This window comes from Neofelis nebulosa, chromosome 2 (assembly GCF_028018385.1).
Source record: "Neofelis nebulosa isolate mNeoNeb1 chromosome 2, mNeoNeb1.pri, whole genome shotgun sequence".
Classification (NCBI taxonomy): Eukaryota; Metazoa; Chordata; class Mammalia; order Carnivora; family Felidae; genus Neofelis; species Neofelis nebulosa.
The window spans coordinates 160,147,838-160,171,562 of record NC_080783.1 but is presented as its reverse complement, the minus strand read 5'-3'; the positions used below and the strand labels follow the sequence as shown (position 1 = coordinate 160,171,562).

General features: G+C 36.9%; 1 protein-coding gene across 4 annotated transcripts in view; it reads left to right on the top strand.

Annotated features, from left to right (window-relative positions):
• TNNI3K (TNNI3 interacting kinase) overlaps nucleotides 1-23,725 on the top strand; it is a 290,431-nt gene that overhangs the window by 98,981 nt on the left and 167,725 nt on the right. For all 4 annotated transcript variants that reach the window (XM_058716964.1, XM_058716965.1, XM_058716963.1 and 1 more), the window contains 8 exons: nucleotides 3,312-3,456; nucleotides 3,543-3,647; nucleotides 6,968-7,062; nucleotides 7,653-7,802; nucleotides 21,172-21,258; nucleotides 22,344-22,400; nucleotides 23,371-23,463; nucleotides 23,548-23,605. In XM_058716964.1, coding sequence (XP_058572947.1) covers nucleotides 3,312-3,456; nucleotides 3,543-3,647; nucleotides 6,968-7,062; nucleotides 7,653-7,802; nucleotides 21,172-21,258; nucleotides 22,344-22,400; nucleotides 23,371-23,463; nucleotides 23,548-23,605 — 790 coding nt within the window. The remainder of the gene's footprint in view (nucleotides 1-3,311; nucleotides 3,457-3,542; nucleotides 3,648-6,967; nucleotides 7,063-7,652; nucleotides 7,803-21,171; nucleotides 21,259-22,343; nucleotides 22,401-23,370; nucleotides 23,464-23,547; nucleotides 23,606-23,725) is intronic.

The window sequence follows — 23,725 nt, the reverse complement described above, 5'->3', positions numbered from 1 at the left end:
TCCTGGTTTGTGAGTTCGAGCCCCGCTTCAGGCTCTGGGCTGACAGCTCAGAGCCTGGAGCCTGCTTCGGATTCTGTGTCTCCCTCTCTCTCTGCCCCTCCCCTGGTCATGCTCTGTCACTTTCTGTCTCAACAATAAATAAAACATTAATTTTTTTTTTAATTTAAGGAAAATTTTAAATTCAGTTTATTAATTTTTTGTCATCTATTAAATGCTACAGTTCCTTTCACATGGAACTGGATATTATATAAAATCACAAAAATTTCTAGGGCATGGCCGGTAAGAGGAAGTATTTTATTTCTAAAAGTATATCTTGTCAGAGCTATTACACAGATTTGTTATTTAAAATGTGTTTAAGATACATTTGGGAGTTCTTTTACAGAGCTAATGGGAAGTACTTACATTGCTGGGTTACTATGGAAATTTTTATTTTATCTTTAAGATCAATAAGGAGAGAGAAGCAAGAAGTAGCACTCATCCACCCACCCATTTACCTAATCTTTCTTTCAAAAGACTTTACTGAACACATGCTCTCTTCAGAAGTAGAGCACTAGGCGATAAATATTTTCCTAATAATTATTTACATCTACTTCTTTGGTTGAAATTCTTCTTTATTTAAATCTCCCAATAAAATGCTAAATTAGAGCAAATAGAATATCATTCATACATTCACTTACCCTTGGACAAGATATAATGATATATAGGGTTTTTTTGGTCACTGAAAATTGGCTCAAGACAAAACTAAGTAGATCACAATGACTGACACAGAAATATAGATGTGTATATATAAACTCTGTGTCTGATCTGGATATCTCCTGGCTTGTTCCTTCCTTTGGTTGGTATTTATCTCTTCTTTGATGAGAAGACCATCTAGGCCACTGCTGGTAATTCACCAAGTAGATAATGTACTTTGAAGTTTATTGATTCAACTAGAGAAGAATAATGTTGGGTGGGGCTAGGGATGGCCACAGGCAAACTATGAATTAGTGGAAAATTGTGCTGCACTCTGCTTTACAATGTCCCCTCTGGACCTCAGGAACTCTTATGTGACCTCCACTTGCCCTGGACTCCCTACTGTTGTAAAGCATTGACTCATGGTATTGACTTTCCCTGGCTTCCAACAGAATGTGAACAAAGGAGAAGTAGCATAAAAAGAAAGATAATCAAAATAACTGGGAACATTCTTCTGAAGCAAGGGTGTCCTTCTGAGCCACTCATTAATAAAAAAGATTCAAAGATTTATTTTTCAATAACGGCCATGGGAGGAGAAGTTCAGCGACTTTGTTAAAGATTTCCCTTTGGCTTAAGATCCTGCAGGACAATAAAATAAGAATCATTGTCTACAAATAAAGCAGCTACAAGGACTGTGTTCATTAAATGTTAAATGTTAGTTATAACAACAAGTAGTAATAAACTATTTGCACATTTTTTAAATTAACCATTACCTTCCCTTTCTTTTCTTTCCTATCCTTTCATTTTTTTTTTCTTTAATTCTTTTGATTCTATGGATACTTTTTATTATAGATACATAAGAATGATAACATATGGGTTTTTTGAGGATTGTTATTTTCTATTTTGAATAAAATACCTTCTACAGATGAACAAAGTAATCAAATTCAATAAATGGCTATAGAGCAGATGATTCAGTTATTTTAGTTTTAAAAATTGTGCTACAGCAGATCCAGAATTTAGCAGCTTGGTTCAGTTATTATTACTTCAGGCCTGTAATTATTGAATGTTCAACTAGATTGCAGGTTATTTGAGGGTATAGATGCTATACATTTATAGCATATTGACCTTAACACTTAGCAAACATCTAGGAGGCAAATTAGTGAAAAATAAGAATACACATTTTTATTAAGTGACTAATATGTTACAGGAATCATGTTAGATATTTTCTCATCATGATCTCTTTTAATCTTTTTCGCATCCCTGTAACAATAGTGTTATCATATCCATTGTTTTTGATAATAAAAAATCAGTATCTTCAACACTTAGCACCCTGCTTGGCACACAGTGATCATTTTATACTTGTTGAGGAATGAGTATGTATCAATCAGGTGTTCTTATTTGCAAGCATTGGAAACTAACTCTTGCTAATTTAGGCGTAAAATGAATATATTAAAAGATACAAATTAGTGCAAAGTGTCTCCCCTGAACAGGATGGAAACCCAGGTTTGGGATTCTTACAGTGAGGAACAGTATCCAAAATCACACCCCAAAAGTAGTGATTTAAAGACACATTGCCACCCCTGCTAGGCACACATGCCAACACTCTGTGCTCCTGGCACCAACCTTGCAAGGCACCGAATCTGTGACTGGAATCATTGCCTCTGGAAATCGGATGGAGCTACTCTACCATTACTACATTGCCAAGATAGATTAGGTCTGCTTTTCTGTGTGGTCAGCTGTGATGTCAGAGTCTTATATAATGTGTCAACTGGAGGAGCCTATGGAAAGTGTCAAAAGCAGGACACTGTTGAAAGTAAAAGGATCACCATTAAAAATCATGCCAGGATAAGAAGTCTAATCCAGGACATACGGTCACTATCTGCTGATCCTGTGCCCTAGTTGCAAAGGAGGCTTGGAAAGCATATGATAGAACATGGGCTTGGCTTCTAGTCAGTTCTCTCAGTGTAGGAAATTCCCTAAATGTCCAAAGTGGTTATGAGGTTGGCTGGGCCAAAGAGAAGGACAGATGCCCATTACTGAGTGAACACCTAAATATCAAATAACTGTGGTAATATAATTAAAACGGGCTGCCTCACTCTAAAGCTTATTTTCTTTTCTTTATGCCATGCTTTGTATTCTGTCATATGATAATTCTCAGTTACTGGCACATCAGAATTTCCTGAACAGTGTTGTAAACATACACAGTGCTAGACCCCAACCTAACCTACTGAACCAAAATCTCTGGGAATGGTGCTTTAGCCAGGATCTGTAAGTTTTAACATCTTACAGAGGAGAAAAAAATCACTTTGGAAGGAGATACTTGTGGAAATAAGACCACAAAGATCTTTTGGATACTTATTAGTTTCCTGAACTATTCCATTTGTGCAAGGTAGATTTGATTAGATGCATTCCATAGAATTTATGGAAGCTAGAAGAAAGCCTGTTGAATGTGGCAATGGGCAATGGAATAGAGTTATAACTTTTTAAATTGGTTGCACTTAATTTCCTTTATTATTATCATTAATTGGTAATTTCCAGGAGTCTCTCAGGCACTTAGAAAAGTCCCTGACACTACACCTAAGAAGGCTGAGAAACAGAGGATTCCAGATAACCTACTTTTCCTTTCTTGTTGATGACAGTGAATGCTCAGGACAATGAAGACCATGTCCCACTGCATTTCTGTTCTCGTTTTGGACACCACGACATAGTGAAGTACCTGCTCCAGAGCGATATTGAAGTTCAGCCGCACGTTGTTAATATCTATGGTGATACCCCTTTGCACCTGTGAGTAATATGTATAGTTCCATACACCCTCCAGCTCTACTACCTGTACTTTCTTACTACTATAAAAACATTTTCTTTAATTTTAGGGCATGCTACAATGGCAAATTTGAAGTCGCCAAGGAAATCATCCAAATATCGGGGATAGAAAGTCTGACTAAAGAAAACATCTTCAGTGAAACACCTTTTCACAGGTAAAATAATGTTTAAGTGCAATAGCCACTAAGGGTGGCTGATACACTTTGGCACCTGAAGTTGTGCACATAAAGCAAGAATGGAGAGTGGCAGATGTTGCAATCAGAGAGCAAGAGCAGAGGGTGGGCAGAGGACAAGGAGCCCAAGCTAGATGCACAGAAGAAAAGGTAGAGGCAGATGCTGCAGTCAGTACAACAGATGGGGCCAGAGCCAGATGCTGCATTCCTGGCAGCAGCCACAAAGACAGGGACTGATGTTGCCAAGGCAACAGGCATATCAACATCTGTAAGCATATTGCTTCTATTCCACTTCACTCAGCGGAAAGCTGCCAAAAGGGGCAATGCCCATAATCCTCCTCCGACAAGAATCTCATTACCAGAATTCATCAGCATCAAATGTGACACTTTTTTCCTTACCACTTAAACCTTATGTGCAAATGTATCTACCTATCTAAGACATCCATCTGTCAGCCTGTAAAAGCCTAGTCGCGGTGGCCACTGAGATACCTAAGAAGGCATTAACTCCTTTCTAGGAATGCATGAGAGTCCTCTACAATGTGCTCTAGAAAAGGAGGGAAAAGATTGCTAAAAATAAGATCCATAGCTCCCTAAAATATCCAAAAGTGAGGCAGATGTTTTATAAAAATTGATATGCTTGTTTTTAACAATGAGCTACTTTTGCTATAAAAATAATACAATACTTTGAATTTAATACACCTTGAATATAAAATCATTTACATACACATTACAGATTTCTTGGCTAGTTTGCAACCTCTAAAAAATATATTTAAGACTACTATGTTATTTACATAATGTTTGTATTGCACTGGTGACTAATAGAAATGAGGAGACTTTTTTTTCATATGGAATTAATATTAAGCTTGTGCTTCCTGATAAGGCATCACCCTGTCCAATTTTGCTTGGATGTTCAGATTTATCTTATCATACAAAAAGTCCAGCCCAAAGGGAGGTGAGAAAAACTATTTATGGAGTGGCGAGTATATGTCAGATGATTTGCACCCATTATCTCATTTAATCCTCATAACCTTTTATGAAGTAGGTTTTATTATCCCTTTTTGACAGACAAGAAAATTGAGGCTCAGAGAAGGTAAGTATCTGCCAGAGAATATTATGACTAGAAAATCATGTATTAAATACCTACCCGATTCCAAATTCTGTGCTTTTTATATGTCTTCATGTTCTAATACCAAAATATTATGTCTGTGTTCTGCATGTTCTGTAACAGAACAGATGCAAGAACTCTTTGGACCATGCTTTCAGTCAAAATTGGTCAAAGGGATAATTGGCAGAACTGATATGTACAGTTACTGGTGTCCTCTTTCCCCATTAGGTCATGCTTGTTAAGGCTGACACCTTAGGCTAGTTTTCAAATCATTTTGCTACTCTGTGCACATAAATTGGAACCAACTATAATCAAAGGATGATTGTCACCTCTAGAGTCTCTATGACAAGTTCAGTGAAGTGAGTTAAAAGTATGTATCGAATCGTTTTATTTTGTATAACCCTGTGGCTACTACGAATAACATATTAATATTTTTATTCTATTCACTTTAAGCACATATTTATAAAAGAAACTTTCCCTTTACATGAGGAGTTCACTCTGGTTCTGAAATTTTTCTATGTAAAAATCACAGTGCTTTGCACTCAGTAGAAAGCATTCAATACATTTCTGTTATTGTTTTCATATGTGTATATATATATACACACACACACACACACACACACATACACATGTAATACATATGTATACACATGTATGTATATATTCGGAACTCATCAATTCCTGTAAATGGTCACTTTGAAAAGAAACAATGAGACAGTTCAGGCAATGGAACATTAAAAGTATAGTGTTATGGGTCCTACTTATAATGTGAATAATTAATGGTGCTTAGATCTTTTGCACTGAGTGGCAGCTTTTTATCCATTCAATTATTCAAGAAAGACTTATTAAGGACCTGCCTTGTATTGGCACTGGTAAAAACATAAAGATGACACCGACCCTTCCCTACTTAAAGGAACTCTTTTGTAAGATATCAAGGTAATCAGAGGTGTGTCCATTACCATAATGCAATGTGATAAGTGCCATAAGACTGAAATGACAAGGAAACAGTGGAGATAGCAATGAACTTTGCCTTTGGTTCATAAGAAGTCTTCATAGATGGACTAACAGTTCGGCTAGATGAATAATAGTATTTCTTTGAAGAAAATAATGATATTTAATTAAAGAATAAGGATTTGGTCAAGGTCATCTCAGAAAGAGGAAATAGTAAGATCCAGAGAACTAACTCTTCTAGAACTGAGTCTGGAAGGAAAAAACACTCAATACTTCACGTCAAAATACAGGATCCTAGCCATGTGTGAGTTGTTCCCACACCAAGCAGTTCTCCAAATCTTCTGCCAACACCAAGTGTGTGTCCTATAATTCAATTTAATTCTGATACTATCTACCTGGAATTAGTGTCAGATCCCACAGGTTAAGGGCTCAGGCTCACAAAACTGCCCACCCCCCACTTCAGATGCCAATCACAAGTCCAAGTTGTCACCTAAATCTCTCTGGACCCTTCTAAGTTCCCCCATTCAGTTGTCCTGCAGAATGCCTAGGGCCTATAGGTAAAACTGAAATAAACTTGCAATATTTTTCCTCCTTTTATGAAAAAGAGTATCATAAGAAATATTTAATAATAGTACACTAGAAGTTTTATTCAACTTCTTATCTCGAAGGCCCAGATTTGGGAATCTCAGGATTTTATTGCCACATGTGCTTGTTTTTTATCACTTCCTTCTCTCTCCTTTCCTTGTTCTCCCTTCTTTGTCTCTTTAACACTCTTGTATACACACTAGCATCTGGAATAGCCTGGTGAATCAGGACTGTATTCATGTTCTAGGGTTGCCATAATAAAATACAACACACTGGGTGGCTTGAACACCAGAAATTTATTTTCTCACAATTCTTGAGGTTGGAAGTACAAGATCAAGATGTCAGTGGATTTGGTTTCTTCTCAGACACCTCTCCTTGGTTTGTAGATGGTCATATTCTTCTTATGCCTTTTCATGATTGTCCCTCGGTCTGTGTCATCTGTGTACTAATCTTCCTTTCTTATCAGAACAGCAGTAATATTGGATTAGGGCCAACCCTAATGATTCAATTTTAACTTAAATACCTCTTTAAATTGTACCCTTTTAAATACAGTTACACTGTGAAGTTATAAGAGTTGTAAGTTATAACATATTAATTTGTGGGGCACACAATTCAACCCATAACAGAAGTCTTTTGTTTTCTTTATGTTGTATTTTTGCAGTGCTTGTACCTATGGTAAGAGCATTGACCTGGTTAAATTTCTTCTTGACCAGAATGTTATAAGCATCAACCACCAAGGAAGAGATGGGCACACAGGTAAGACATTAGTGAAACATAACCAGTTTTTGATGTATATCAATACTTAAGAATAGTGGGATGCTCAAGAGGGAAGGGAAAAGAGGGAGTGGTCAACCCTAATGAGGAGGGATATTTTATCAATGACATCATTTGGAATTGATGGTGCATGGTGATAATAAAAAGCAGACTGTCTTTTGGTCAGTTTCATTATTGTGCTAAATTATCTACAGTTGATGTATCTATTATGATCTGTACCAGGAGAGACTGACCCCTTAGCCTGGCTTGCTGCTCAAGAAAAACACTTGTTTGGGGTCTTTGTTCTTGTAAAAGGATGCTAACACTTGTTCTTGGTAATTTCAGTGGATGTAGAAATACTAAAAATTGTGCTAAACATAAGGAAATCTGTCTAGAAGATCAACTAGAATAGGATACTTCTTTTGCTTGAAGTATGTCATGTTTGTTCAATAAGTAGAATTAAATTTTCATCAAAGAAATCTATCTTTGATTTATATCTCTGGCAAAAATGCTATGATGTGGTAATAACTATCTTTTGAAAATTGGGGTTCGGTTTGCCTCTTTTCTCCTTTCATACTTTCATTCTATTATAGGATTGCACTCTGCTTGCTACCATGGTCACATTCGCCTGGTTCAGTTCTTACTGGACAATGGAGCTGATATGAATCTGGTAGCTTGTGATCCCAGCAGGTCTAGTGGTGAAAAAGATGAACAGACCTGTTTGATGTGGGCTTATGAAAAAGGTATATATTTTCACCATTGCATCTCTGTAGTGATACATTGAACTGTGTGCATAGATTATGTCAATGCATCAACAAGTCTTTTGCTTGTATGACTTGTGCACTCTGATTTCCTATGTAGATTATATTTGAGACTTTGGGAACTTGATCAAAGAGTCCAATAGACCATCAGTAAGGCAGCCAACTCCTGGGCTGCAGGTGAGCTGAAGGCACTCTTGGTACTGGCACTTTAAAAAGAGAATGAGCTATAAAATTCTTAGGTATTATAGAAATAAAATTGTGATATGTAACAATAGTTACTTTTTTAGAGTAGACCTAGAACTACACTGTATCTTTTATATATGGGAATTTTTATGTGAATTCAAATTTCTTTTGATGAAATAAATACAAAGGAAAGGAATATTTATTACATCTAACCTTGCTGACAATGACTGATCTAGAAAAAGTAAGGGAGCCAACGATTAGTGAATACATATAAACTTACTTCAGCTCAAAATGATGAAACTTTGGGCTCTGATGTGAGAACACCTGGGTTTACATCAAACCATGTTCTTTGATCTTGGACAAGTCACCTATTCTTGCTGACGTTCACTTTCTTCATCTGAAACAAAAAGGGGAATTATCACAACTTCTTCACAAGACTGTACAGATTAAACGAGAGGATGTAGGCAAATTGATTACAACACTGGCTAGCACGTAGTAAGTACTAAGAATTGGTATTTCAGTAATGGTAACAGTAGTAATAGGAGTAGTTCATAAATAAAGATGACAAAAATTAATTCTTCATTTAAAGGGAGAGGAAATTAGAAATAATCAACAATGGAGCAACCTCTTTGTCATTGCTTAATGATGTATATGTACCTCATAAGCAAGGTTTGCTTATACACATACTCTCCTATGGAGTTTAAATTTCCAGGTGAATAAATAAATAAATAAATAAATAAATATATTCAGGTGAAATGAAATGGTATACATCATCATTGAAATCAGAGGGTTACAACTAAATACCTAAAATATATCAAACTTTGCTGCCCACCTTTGCTGTCTTATTAGGATGTTTAAAGCACATAAAGAAGTGTTCTTATCTTTTTAAATGCTAGTAGAAGTCCATACTAAAAAAGAGAAATTGCTAAACTTGAAGATTTCTCAGGCTACCAATTTGACCTAAAAGGTTTTCTGCCTGAAATAGGACATTAAATTCTATTAATTAAAAGAGAGATGGGGTTTCATTGATAGAAATGGAGAGTTGTTGTAAGCACATAGAAAGAAAAGTATGAATCTGAAGACTGCTAGTGAAAAAATGACTATCGGAGTTACTTTAATAGAGAAAAGTGAACAGACATAGTATAGTAAGAAATGAGTTAGATGTAGGCCTGTTGTGTTTTATATTTTTTATTTGGGTATAGTGCAAATATACATGTGTGCATGCGTGCACACACACAAATTTTCACATTATAGCTCGATGAATTTTCACAAACTGAACTCACATCCAGTACCCGGTATCCACATGAAGAAACTGTACATGGCCAGCACTCGAAATATCCACTTACATTCTTTTCCAGTCGTTCCCCAGAGAGGGTACCACTGCCTTCTTGGGGCATAAATTAGCTTTGCCTTTTTCTGTACTTTATAAATGGAACATTATGGTATGTACATTTTTTGATCTGACTTCTTTTGACCAACAATTTGTGAGATTCACTCATATTATTGCAGGCAGTTGTATATTGTTAATTCTTCTTATAATGTTTTGTTATATCACTATTCATTCTATTGCTTAGGGTCACCTGGATAATTTTCAGTTGGAGACTATTAGGAATACTTTTGCTATTAGCATTCACATACATGACTTTTGATGAATTTCTGAATGCATTTCTGTTAGTTATAATGACCTTGTAATTTGTATAAAATAAATTCCTGGTAGTCTGTATTTGAGTATCTCTTTGAAAATCCTACATATTCTGAAGCCTTAGGAGGCCTTACTAAGTTCTAGTTACTCAACACATTGCATTTATTCAAGTGATTCTCAGACAGTGTCTCTCAAGAAACTTGAGTTTCAGAAAAAAGGCTGTTTACAAAGCATTAGTCTTCCGGAAGACAGCTCAGATATAGCTGCTGTAGGTAACTCTTCACAGGGGTTGGCTTTGTTTGTTTTTAGTTGATTGAGAGTGATAGTTGAAAACTGGTTTTAGTTTTAGTTTTTGTGGAATTCCACATTTTAAGAAACAATGAATCATTGTGTAAGTTCCCAACATTTTGTATTGAATGACAACAACAAAAATCTTTTAGCATAGAGGATTTACCCACTGGTCTCTGCAACATATGCCATACTTGTCACCCTTATTTGTTCAACTAATGTGATAGGCATCGGTGTTCCATTTCATTATTACTATGAATTTTAACAAACTGAATGTTAGTGCTCAGGAGACAGATGGGTGTTTTGCATATGTTCTAGAGCAGAACAAGTCAAAACCAACAAAATGAAAATTGTTCCTATTTTCTCTTGGTAGAAAAATGTTGGGTTGTTTTTGTGTGTTCAGGAAAGATTGAAATGACCTTGTTAAAATATTGTCAACAGTGCACTGTCCCTGTTTCCTTTGAATAAAGAAATGCATTCCTTTCTCCCTTAGGTAGGGAGTCACCAAATTGACTGATGTAGCAGACTAAGGATTTTCCTGAGAAACTTGGAGATGGAGTTGAGAAAACACTAAGGCTTCACTTGAAGTTCCTTCTCCATAGGATAGAGATGTTATATAAATGGTTCCATCGTGGTTTACCCAATACCTTATTCTCTCCTGGGAGAGAGATAAACCTGAAGGGAGCTTTATAACCAGGGTCTCTCTTGAAAAGGAGTACTCTTTGGATGCATCCAATTTGAATAGCTCATCCTAGTCTACCCTCTTAGTAGAAAACTGGGAGTTTTTTGCAACAGCACCGATCTTTTCTAAGAAAAATTTTTTACCTGACACCAACAAAATTTTTAGCTTACCCTCTGCTATTCTGACATAGCAAATTCATTTCAGGGATGCTTTGGAGTTTTGTAAGAGTTATCAACTCTCTTTTGGAAATTCAGAAAAGAGTTCACTTACTATGGGTCCCTGTGGAATCAGATATGAAGAACTGTTTCCATTTACATAGCCCTTTTAACTTAAAGATATCAAAATCAATCTCGGAAATAATTTTCCCTGTGAACTTGATTCTACACAGAAGCCTACTGGTTAAGTTGCAATATTTCTCTGCTAGACTGCTCAGAGCTCTAATTTTACAATATTTAGAGTGTTTCCCCTCCTCTAGCCTGCCACCCTCCCTTCTTTTCTACTATTCCATCTAACAGTAGCGATAGCTGTCTCACTCACTTGGATTTGTTCTGCCCTTTCCCTGGGGTACAAAGGACTTGTATGAATCAATTTAAATTGGCCAGAAGAAATAGCCAGCAGCCTGCTTATGTTCAAATCCTCTGCCCTAATCACCAGTATGGAAAACCCATTGAAAAGACCTACACATAATCTTACATCCATTGCATTAAAGATGAAACTGCCGAATTGAAAAGATCTCAGCCAATTAGAATTGAACACATAGCTCAATAGTGTGTCTGGCAGTTAGATTTGAAAAGGCTGCCTTTGACAAAGAAAAGCACTTCTTTATGTCAGGCTGTTTAGGGTCAGAAAATAACCCAAACTAGAAACAGAACTAAAAACTTCTTATTTGCTTCACTACTGACACCAGTTAAAGTAATTTACAGAGGCTCCTATCCCAATATCTAATTACACAGAATACAATATTTGTATACATCAGAACCACTCTAATTCACAGTGACAGGGAGCTGCAGTTGGAGAATTAGTGAGTAAGTGAGCAAAAACAATAAAAATCAAGGCTCCTGTACCATGATATATACTTTGTTCATTCCTTTTGACAAGTGTAGTATGGTGTGAATTATTTATAGTAAACGTACTATCGTGTATCCTCTAAAAGTAATAAAGTCTTACAGTTGTGAGTTTCTACAGTTTTCAGCCAGTAAAAAAAAATAACTAAAAGAAAAGAGTGGGGAGGAGTTGAAGGAAGAGTAGATTCATTAAGTTTTTTTGATAAATCTTTATCAGTGGGTTATAAGTTCCCAAGTTTCTTCTATATTGAATTCTTACTTATTTGGAGTTTAGTTACTTAGTTTAGTGTGCTAGAGTAAATTATGGGTGGGGTAGAAGAAGGAAGAAACAAAAGATTTAGATGGTATTTCAAACTCTGTGTTCATTTTATGCATACTGGTTACCTTTCTACATGTTTAGTTACTCTCTCTTTTAAAAATAAATAAATAGAATAATATCAACTCTCGTTAGAATGGTCAGAACTTTCGTTTTTGTAGGGGGATAGCACACTGAAATATTTTTTGAAACAGAATAACTATGTAAAAAGCTGCATATACTAAAATGGATAGTAGAAGAGAACTTACATTCATTACATGCCTATTACACAAGCATATACATGCATGCATAATTAAATTATCAAGATAACCCTTTAAATTGGGATTACCTTTCTATTATAGATTAAAAGTTTGAGACTTAGAGCTGTTAAGTCACAATTGCCCAAACCACACAGCTCTTAAGTGGATAGCTGGTACCAGAGTTCTGTCTTATGGCAGATTTCAAGCTCTTAGCACCTTGCTCTAGAATCAGATAGATCTAAGTCCAAATTCCATCCTTAGTATTTAATGACTTTGGGCAAGTCATTTAACCATCTCTAAGTCTTAATCTTCAAATTTAAAATGAGTAAATTAATAACCACTTTACAGAATTCTGAAGTTTTGGGATAACATCTAAGTGTCGAGAACATAGCAGATTCTCAATAAAAATAATGATATTTGTTATTATTATATGTATAACAAAGATTCAGTCAAACTTCATATAACCCCCAAATCTCATAGTCTTTCCTAATTTACAACATGTTTTAGTGTCCAGTAAGAAATATGACATATTGACATATTAGAATCATTGAAGGGTTTATATCCCTGCCAAACACCACTAGACAAACCTGGAATATATAAACACATGTGTTGTTTTGTTGTGTTTATATTTATTTATGAATCAAGCAATACAATTTATCTTAAAACCTCAGGACTAAAGCAAGATCAAGGAGGTTTTGAAAATCACTAATCAAAATATTTAAAAAGTAACTTAAAAGCATTATTCTAATTTGTATGGTTGCATGAAGATATATTTTAAAACAATACTCTAAAACTTTAGCACAAATTTGCAAGTCCCCTTACTATAGCTGGGTTTCCCCCTCAGTCATGGACAAGTGTCAGAGGATTTGTAGCCATGTTTTCAAACCAGCATACCAACTAACATGCTGGGTCTTTTTACCTGGATATCTGACAAGTATGCAAAACTCAGCAAGTCCAAAATTGAACTTAATATCTTTTTTGTCCTCATCAGTCAGTTTTCCTACCATATCTCTTATTCATTCTGTCATTAATGGCACCACCATCCACTCAGTCACTAAAGTCAGAAATCTGGATTGATGCTTGATGACTTTTTCTCCCTCAATCTGCCTTTCTTCACATCCATTCAATCAAAAATTCTCATCATTTTATTTCATAGGTACATTTTAATCCATCCTTTCTTCTTTATTTTTACTGTCATTGTTTTAGTTCATAACCTATCATCTTTCTTCTGATCCATTTTAATAGCCTCATAACTCCTTTTTTCTTTCTTTCTTTCTTTCTTTCTTTCTTTCTTTCTTTCTTTCTTTCTTTCTTTCTTCCTGTCTTCAGCATCTTTGATTCCATTTTTTAACTATAGTCTTAAAGAAGTATTCAAGGTGTAAACAGGGCCGTAGCATTCCCCAGCTTAAAATCTTTCATTAACCCATGATTACCTATAGTAAAAGTTCCAGTGTATTTTCATGGCAAATCCTGTGCCCATGCCCTGTGCCCTCCTATCTCTCAAACCTCATGTCCAGTCACTCCTCTCACATGTGGTCTCACATGTGTGACCCCACATGCCGCAATCATCGTTACATTCACTGCATCACTAACATTGACTCGGGGTTCACTCTGTGCCAGGCATATTCAAAATATTTCATATGCATTAACTCACCATGTGTACACAATTACTCTGTAAGACAGTATGTATTCACGTGATAGTAATACAAAATACTTGTTCTTCCCATATATACCATGTTGTTCCATGTTTCCAAGACTTTTCTCATACAGTCCTATCTCTACACCCTCCCCATCCTCTCTACCCTACTCCACGCTATCAATTTCTCATTTCTACCTAACTTTCAAAAGTCAGTTTACAGATCCTCTCTTCCTGAAAGTCTTCCCTGCCATTCCAGGCTAGCATACATGTCCTTTCATTATGTTTTATTAAACCTTATGTGCATCTCTATTTCTATATTTCCACTTCATATTGAAACACTGTGTCCCTTACCAAACTATAAACCTTTATTTTATTGTCAGCTGGAAAACTTTTTTGTTGTTTTTCAGAGATTTTATTTAAATTCAAGCTAGTTAACATATAGCATATAGTTTAGTATTGGTTTCAGGAGTAGAATGTAGAGATTCATCACTTACATATAACACCCAGGGCTGATCACAACAACTCCTTAACACCCATTACCCATTTAGCCCATCTCCCAGCCCTCTCCCCTCCATCAACTCTCAATTTGTTCTCTATCATTAAAAGTCTCTTGTGGTTTTCTCTCTGTTTTTACCTTATTTTACTTTTCCTTCCCTTCACCTATCTTCATCTGTTTTGTTTCTTAAATTCTACATGTGACAAATTATAAACTTTTTGAGAGCAAACATTTGAGATATTATTTTTTGTCTTCCAAAAAGCTAATTCAATGACTGATTCCTAATAGGTGCTCAATACATGTTTTTTGAAGTGAATTAGAGAATAAGCAGATATTTCAGTCATAACGTTCTGTTCTATGTCTCACTAAATAGCATCTGGTTTGTCATAATATAGTTGATGTTTTCAAGAATACCACTTATCACTATTCTGTTGTCTATGTAGATATTTCTTTAAATATTGTGGATTTCTTATTATCTGTGCTTAAATTTTAATAGGCAGATGATTTTAAAGTGTGCTCTAAGTAAATCTCCTATTCCTATGCGTTGGAATTGTGAAAATTTTCCCTCTGTCTCTAACACTGTTCTCCTCCCCTTTTGCGTAATCAACTCATATCCATCTTTCAAGTTCAGCTTAAAAGACAGTTGCTCAAGGAACTCTTTCCTGAATCCTCTAGCCTACTGTGAAATAACACTGCTATGCACATTCACAGCATTTGCTACCTTTTCCTTCCTAGAACTTGGCCAAATAAAATTTGAGTCAGCATTTATATAATTAATTTTTCTCTTTTCTACTAGAAATTGTTTATTACAAGATTGAGGACATTTATATTTCAACATTACATCTCTCATACCCAGTTCCATTCATTTATTCAAAAAAATATATTACATACTTAATATGTGATAGACACTGTGCTAGGAACTGAGGTGAAACAGTGAGTTAGACAGTATTCCCTTGCTCTTAGGAAGTTTGTATTTCTAGCAGAAGAGACAGGTCATAAGCAAGAAAACAAATAGAAACTATCAGATAATAAGTCCTATGAATAAAATTAAAAGGAAACACAACAGTGAGTAAAAAGTTTAGGACACTATTTAAAACTGAGAAGTCATGGAGGGCTTCCCTGGGAAGATGTTACTTGAGCTGGTATTTAATGGATGCCCAATAAATATCTATAGAAGGAAAAGGAAGGGGGGGAAAAGCCAAATAAGAAGAAGAGAAAAGGAGGAAAGAAGAATGCTAAGTGACTTGGTTTATATAGTGTTCTTTTGGCAAAAGCATTCGTGATTGTGGATTGTTATCTCAAAGTGAAGAAGGACTGACAGCATTCTTGTTTGAGCCTGGTGATTAAGGGACAAGAATATGGGGAGAAAGGGATGTGCATACCCTTTCTTATGAAAGCATCTTTCAGATTTAAGTGATGAGATGGTGTAGCAAATCTTGAATTTTTCTTGCCTCTAATTTAAATGACAGTGTTTAGACCAGAACTGGCAGGAGGAAAAACAAACATCAGGAGCCATCCTCTGGTCCCACTTTTCAATGCTTTTGGAAGATGAGTTTTTAACATGCAGGCAAGGGGAGATAACAAAATTGAGCAAAGTCTCATCTATACCATTACTGTGAAAGTTTTCTTCTTTGAGGCAGTCCAAAGAAAGGCTGAGACTGCTCCTTTGATCACCTGGGCATTTTGGACATGTGAAGTCAATAAGAATTCCTTAGCTTATGTAATCAAGACCCAATCCCTATGTTCTCCACCTCAGACCCAGGGGGCTTCAGAGTCACAACATCTGGGAGAAGATCTTAGTACCAGTGTCATTTACTGTTAATCTTCAGACCTAGTACTTAAAATAATTTTTCATAGCAATAAACAGCATCTGTTATTCCTAAGACGAAGTGGTGGGGATGGAGACACAACTTTATAGGGATATAATAAGATGGGTCCTTTTCCTTCTTGAATAATTAGGAACCCTCTGTTACATACATGACCATGACATACAAAGTAAACTGTCTATGTAACAGCCCTTTGAATGGACGTGTAGCCTTACACAACAACCTAGATTTTAAGATACAGATATTCAGAAAGCTGAAAGCAAAGCAATTTGGGGTTGGGGGAAATAGCTCCCAAGTATAAGGAAAGCAACAGGAGACGAATTAAAGGGAAAACATGGAATTTGAATGGTACAGACAGACTGGAAGAGTGGGGCGCAAGATATGAAAGACACTCCAAGCTGGCAAAAACTTTCATGGGCTCCAGTGAGTAATCCTCCGAATGTGCAAAGCATTATTATAACTGCATTAGGCTAATAACATAGCAACCTCCTGTTTTGGGTAAAATACTTGGATGTAGATAGTAAATTCTTAGATATGGGAAAACATTTTATTTAATTGGTGGAAGTTTGATTATCTCTGGATGTGTTCCATTAGTGTGCCTTGGTTATCTGGGTATATCCATTATCAGGAGTTTGCCTTAACAAGTCCATTTAGTGAGTTCCATCAAGGCATTTTTCTACTTAACTCCTTGTGCCCAAGTATCAGGGAGCTGGGCCCTAGTGGTTTTCAGGTTTCTTTGCATACACTTTGGTAGTTTGTCAGAGCAGTGATAGCAGTGGAGAAGTTCCCATACATGTGCGCCTCAGCCCATAGTTAGCAGGAGGTGGGAAATCAGGCGGAGATGCCTTCCAGAGCCAAGGGGCCTCTTGGCATTTCCCTGGCAGCCTCGTGCTTATCATCAGCCAGAACCCAGGCGCTCATTAGGCTCTTGATGAAAAGCATCCCAAAGAAAATGCCAGCAAATTGTGCCACTGTGCTGGCAGGAAATTAAAACTGCTCAGAGCAAGTGGAGCCAAGAGAGCTGTTGAAATGAAAGGTAACATCAAGGGTGTGATCACGGACTTACACAGACGGTCAGGATTCAAGATGCGGCTTTCTGCTTCACTAGGGAAAGCAGGAGGCCCTCTCCCTCTCTGCTGTCAGCCACAGTCAGTCCAACAGAGAGGCTGAGACAGGCAGGGATGTGGGCTTTGTGAATTAAGCTTTGTTATGCTTGGGTAAATGCTTGGGGTTTAGGTTGTTTTATTTTTCCCAAAGGAAAAACGGAAATAAGATAATTTGTTTTGTTTTGTTTTGTTTTGTTTTTTGTTTTTCTTGGTCCCAAACACTTAAAGACCAAATTAAGTAAAAGAACAACTTAAAGCAACACAGGTCCTATTAAAGTGGGGGCAGACAGCATAGACAGGAGCAGACAAACCTCAGAACCTATGAATCTAGCAGCAGGACAGATGAAGGGGCATTTTAATTCCAGATAACTTTTTGTTGGTTGTGCTACTTCTATCTTGAGATTAAAATGACCATCAGCCCTGGGAAAGAAAGGGAGGTGCACAACAGGAAGCAGTACCAACACGCAAACAGAGCACACTGAAATTTTCATCATACTGGGGGTGGTGGCAGAGTAATGCCCCCCAAAACTGTCCAGGGCCTATTTCCTGAAGTTTATGAGTATGCCGCCTTACATGGGAAAGGGGAATTAAGGCTGCTAATTAGCTGACTTTTAGAGAAAGACTATCCTGGATTATCCCAGTGAGCTCTGTGTAATAGCAGGGGTCCTTAAATGCAGAAGAGGGAGGCAGAAACAGAGGTCAGAGTGATGTGGAGTGAGAATGATTCAGCCAGCCATTGCTAGCTTTGAAAATCTAAAAGGGGGGCCACAGCCAAGGAATGTCAGTGGTCTTTCAAGGCTGGAAAAAGCAACAAAATTGACCTTCCTCAAGAGCCTCTAGAAAGGAATGAAGCTTGCCAACACCTTGCTTTAGCCCATTGAGAGCTATGTCGGACTTCTGACTACCAGAGCTAGAAAATAATACAGTTGTGTTGTTTAAGCCACGAAGTATGCAGTAATTAACAATAGCAGCAATAGAAATGGAATATATTGATGTTTAGAAAATTTATCTGAAGTTCCATAAAGGAGTTTCCAAGTTCATTTACAATTCTTGGGGCTAAACAGTAAGGCAAAAAGCAGTGAAAAGATCTGAGAGGCATATTTATATCTTAAAATTGTTAGGCCTACAAAGCATAAGAGACTCTTAAAAACTGAGAACAAACTGAGGGTTGATGGGGGGTGGGAGGGAGGGCAGGGTGGGTGATGGGTATTGAGGAGGGCACCTTTTGGGATGAGCACTGGGTGTTGTATGGAAACCAATTTGACAGTAAATTTCATATATTAAAAAAAAATAAAATAAATAAATAAAATAAAATGAAATGAAATTCAAAAAAAAAAATTGTTAGGCCTATCACATGCATTATCTCAATCTTTACAACAGCCTTACGAGGGCGTATCATAGTTCTAACCTGTAAATAAGGATCTTTTTTAAAAGGTAAAACAAGTCATGTCCTTCTACTAATTAAAATCCTTCAGGGGCACATAGGTGGCTCAGTCAGTTAGGCATCAGACCCTTGATTTCGGCTCGGGTTATTATCTTACAGTCGTGAGATGGAGCCCCACATCAGACTCCTGGTGAGTGGAGCCTGCTTGGGATTCTCTCTCTCTCCCTCTCTCTCTCTGCTCCACCCCTGCTCACTCGCTTACATTCTGTCTCACTCAAAATAAATAAATAAACGTTAAAAAAAAAATCCTCAAGTCTTCCCCATTTCACCTACATTAAAATCCAAACTCTGTCATAAAATCCAAAACTCCACATCAGTAGCATCAAAGTGTGGACTCCTAATCAGCATCACTTGGGACTTTGTCAGAAAAGCAACTCTCAGGTCCCACTGTAGACCTTTCAGTCAGAATCTCTGGGGGCAGGGCTCAGGAATCTGTGGTTTAACATGCTCTCCAAGTGATGCTTCAACACACTAAAAAGTTTGTGAAGCACTACCTGACGTGATGTGCACTCATCTGTTTCTCCAGCCAAGTCTGGAACCACTCTCATCCTTGCTTGTGATGCTCTGGCCAGACTGGCCTTCTTTCATTTCTGAAGGTGTCACATTTGCTCCCATCTTGGAACTTTACATTATCTGTTCCTTCTGCCTACTAGTCTCTTTAGAAATTTGCCTATTGGCTAATGCCATTCGGGTTCTGAGGTTTCCCTGATTGTGATCACGGGAGAATCCAAAGAAAAAGTGGGAATAGAACTGGCTCCTCATTATTTCGTCATAACCTATGTCTGTGATTTGAGAAAATTATAGATCTACCAGTCACAAATTGAAATCTACAGATAAGAAAATGAACACCAGTTGTTAACTCGGTAGATTTAAGTTTTGCTACAAATTTTATTAATCGTCATCACAATGTTGTTTTTCTTGAAGAAGCTGGTGTTGGGATATTACATTTGGAAAAGCTTTTTTTTAATGTTTATTTTGTTTATTTTTGAGAGAGAGAGAGAGAGAGAGCGAGCAGGGGAGGGACAGAAAGAGAGGGAAACAGAATTCAAAGCAGGCTGTGGGCTGCCAGCACAGAGTTACAACACCTGGTTTGAACTCACAAACAATGAGATCCTGACTTGAGCTGAAGTTGTTCGCTTAACCAACTGAGCCACCCAGGTGCCCCAGAAAAAGCTTTTAATGCTACTTAGTATCTTAATTACTCCATCTCATGATCTTGCATGCTCTATTAAAATCTTTTTCTCTTTTTGAAGGGGGATTTGGTAAGCAGGCATAACTCTCAGCATATACTGTATACATTAGCTAGGTGTTTTCTGAATCAATGTTAACTATGAACCCTCTGTGATGGATAAGCACTTCTGCTTTCTCAATTCCTAAAGTGTACCATTTTTACAATGAGTTCTGTTGCATTTCACAAGTCTTTTGGCAGGGTCTTTAAGGCTGACTTTATTTTTCTCTTGTATAAATTAGCTTCAGTAGATTATTTTTATAGTTAAAACATAATACAATATCAAAAAGTTTAGTTCTATTTAAAATCATTGGTCTACTCAGAGGAGCATTTAGCATTTTTTATCTTACACAATAAGTACCTGTTACAATTAATAACACCCCCCCCCCTGCCTAATTTTGGTGGTGTTATGTAGTAGAAATTTATTTCTCGGTTGTGTAAAAGTCTAGTGTGGGCATTTCTGGTCAGTAGATGGCTTTCTTCCATCTCCCATCTCCCAACCATCTGCATCCAGCCAGCAGATAGGAAGAGTAGAGAAGGTCTTTTTCTAAAAGCCCAGAGTTGGAAGCAGCATCACTTTTGCTCATGTTCCCTTGGTGAGAATTTCTCTCAAGGCCATAACTAGATGCAGGGATGACAGGGCACTGACCTCCCGGGGTGGACAGCCATTCCCAGTGACAAAATCACTACATGAATGGGGAGTACAAATATTGATAGCAAGCCAGCCAGCTGTCTCCTGTCACAAAAACCTATGTAAATTATCTTAGGGCCATGTTATATACTGCAGTTGCCAATGAAATGTAATGTTCAATCAAAGCAAACTCATCCCTCTTTCCTGGTTACCATATGTGCTTTTCACCCTTTTAATGGTGCCCTTAGCACCTCATATTTCCTCATTTAAAAATTCTCATCATTACTCAACTACACTAAGCTTCTTGGGGATAGGACCAGAGTCACTGTTCTTTGTATATCCCCCACCCAATATAGTGCTTAACATAGAGTCCCACATGTAGTAGAGTCTCAGTGAATTATTTTGACTGACTGAATGAATGAAAGTACTACATTCCTATTGCAGTATATTATCTCTTAAGATAGAGCCTGTGCTTCAAGCTGTCTGTAGTCACTTTTGAGTTATATGGTGAGCTGAATAAATCAAACAGAAGTTAAGACTCTTTGTCCTTTTTGTCTTTTCATGAAGGACATGATCCGATTGTCACACTCCTGAAGCATTATAAGAGACCGCAGGATGAATTGCCCTGTAATGAATATTCTCAGCCTGGAGGAGGTATCACTTTCTTACTCAGTTTTTGTTGTTAGTACAATATTGTGCCCAAAGGTAAACCTTTTTTTTTTTTTAATGAAATTTATTGTCAAATTGGTTTCCATACAACACCCGGTGCTCATCCCAACAGGTGCCCTCCTCAATACCCATCACCCCCCCCCAACCCCCCATCAACCCTCAGTTCATTCTCAGTTTTTAAGAGTCTCTTATGGTTTCGCTCCCTCCCTCTCTAACCTCTTTTTTCTTTCCTTCCCCTCCCCCATGGGTTTCTGTTAAGTTTCTCAGGATCCACATAAGAGTGAAAACATATGGTATCTGTCTTTCTCTGTATGACTTATTTCATTTGTTTCTATTACTATTATATTCTGGGGTTAGAGAGGAGGGCATGTCAGATTAGCTTTATTTTAAGAAAACTTATGTCTGGGTGAGGCTGAAAATAAAGAAGCCTTCACTTGGGGCACCTGGGTGGTTCAGTTGGTTGAGCATCCAAGTCTTGATTTTTGGCTCAGGTTATGATTTCATGGTTTGTGAGATCAAGCCCAGCATCTGGCTCTATGCTGATGGTGTAGGGCCTGCTTGAGATTCTCCCTCTCTCTCTGCCCCTGCCGCACTCACGCTCTCTCCTTCTCTCAAAATAAATATACTTAAAACCAGAAGGAAACCTTCATTTAAGCTGTTTTTCTAATTTACCAATCTGCAGTTCCTTCAGGTTTAACTAACATTCCCTGGACTGGGTTTCTATGAGGCTTATGCATGACTAGGAAGGCCTGGGTGAGCTGAGAGCAGTCATGTTCCATTTTAGTAATCTATTAAGGCAAGCCAGAGAATATCATACCCAGACACAAATTAAATCTGTTGGAGTCTGCTAGACCTTTTTTTTTGTTTGTTTTTAATCTTTTTGTGTTCTCTCTAAATAAACACTCACTGTGCAGTTTCAGTATACAGAGAAAGACCTGGGTTAAAGCTATATTCTCACTTGGTTTTCTTAGCAAATTTCTTTTGTCACCTGCTTCTTTTTATAATGTTTAATGTTTGTGTAGAAAAAAATGATGGCTACCTTCAACTCTATAATCTAATTTGATTTCTAGATGGCTCCTATGTGTCTCTTCCATCTCCCTTGGGGAAGATTAAAAGCATGACAAAAGGTATTTCAATATGGGACAATTGTTACACTTTATCACTCAGGATAACAATTGGCTTACATATAATAACTTTCTATTTTGTTTCACATATTATACATGATGACTATTTTGCATGCATAAATAATATTACCAACAAGCCATTCTTCCCACAGTTAATCTTACCTCTGTACTATTTTTCATATGGCATCTTGCTTCATGAAGGTATAACAGTGAGAATTTCTTAAGTATTAAAGAAAGATCAAGTTCTTAAAGACATTTGTACTTTCAATGAAATCTAAATTACCAATGTTAATATCTTTGAGGAGAATTGGGAATAGGTTTGCCATAGGAAAATAAATTTGAACAAAGAAGTTATTTTTCAAAAGACCCCAAATAAGTAATACCTTGGAAAATTCTTGTGTGGATGCTGCACATAGAAATAAATAGCATTGAATCAGGAAAATTTTTAAAATATATAATTCAACTATAAATTTATATGTAACTAGAATTTGAAGCTTTTTTAAAAAATTATCTTTGGTTTGGGATGTTTCCTCTGAATGATTCACATACTTATTTTTTGACATCTAACTGGCATCCCTTTGAGATTTAGCTGATGGATATTTGGCTAAGCCTACTGTGGTAGGCTTCTGAGGTTGACCAGATAAAACTCCTTATCATGATGTGATACGAACTGTACTCCGGGGTTGCCATGTCAGGCAGACAAGCCAGTTATTGATCAGATTAGGAATAAACCCTTAGCCCTGATAACAAAGGTCAGAGAACAGAGACAGAAAACTAACATGACTTTAATGCAGGGAATAGGGATCATTTGTGATAAGGTTTTAGTATCTCCAAAGAGTCAACTGTATTTGGAAAATTAGATGTTACTGGGGAATGACATTTTTCGTTAAGTAAAGCATGTATGTAAATCATGTGGACACATCCATGTGTGCTTTTTAATCTTAAAAAAGAAAATAACAATTCCTATTTGCAGAGAAGGCAGATGTCCTCCTTCTAAGGGCTGGATTACCCTCACATTTCCATCTTCAACTCTCAGAAATTGAGTTCCATGAGATTATCGGCTCAGGTAACCTAAGAAAACACTAGTCTGCTGTTAGTTTCAAGAGCTCAAGATAATATGTGTTTATTCATTTCTCTTAAACAATTTTAGGTTCTTTTGGGAAAGTATATAAAGGACGGTGCAGAAATAAAATAGTGGCTATAAAACGGTAAGTGAGCAAATGAGAAAATTTAGTATCAGACTGCAGTTGTGAACTTTAAGAAGCATATGCATGGCAAGCCCCTTGTTTTGATCCATCTGTTGACTGAGGATTCCCCACTCCTGCCAT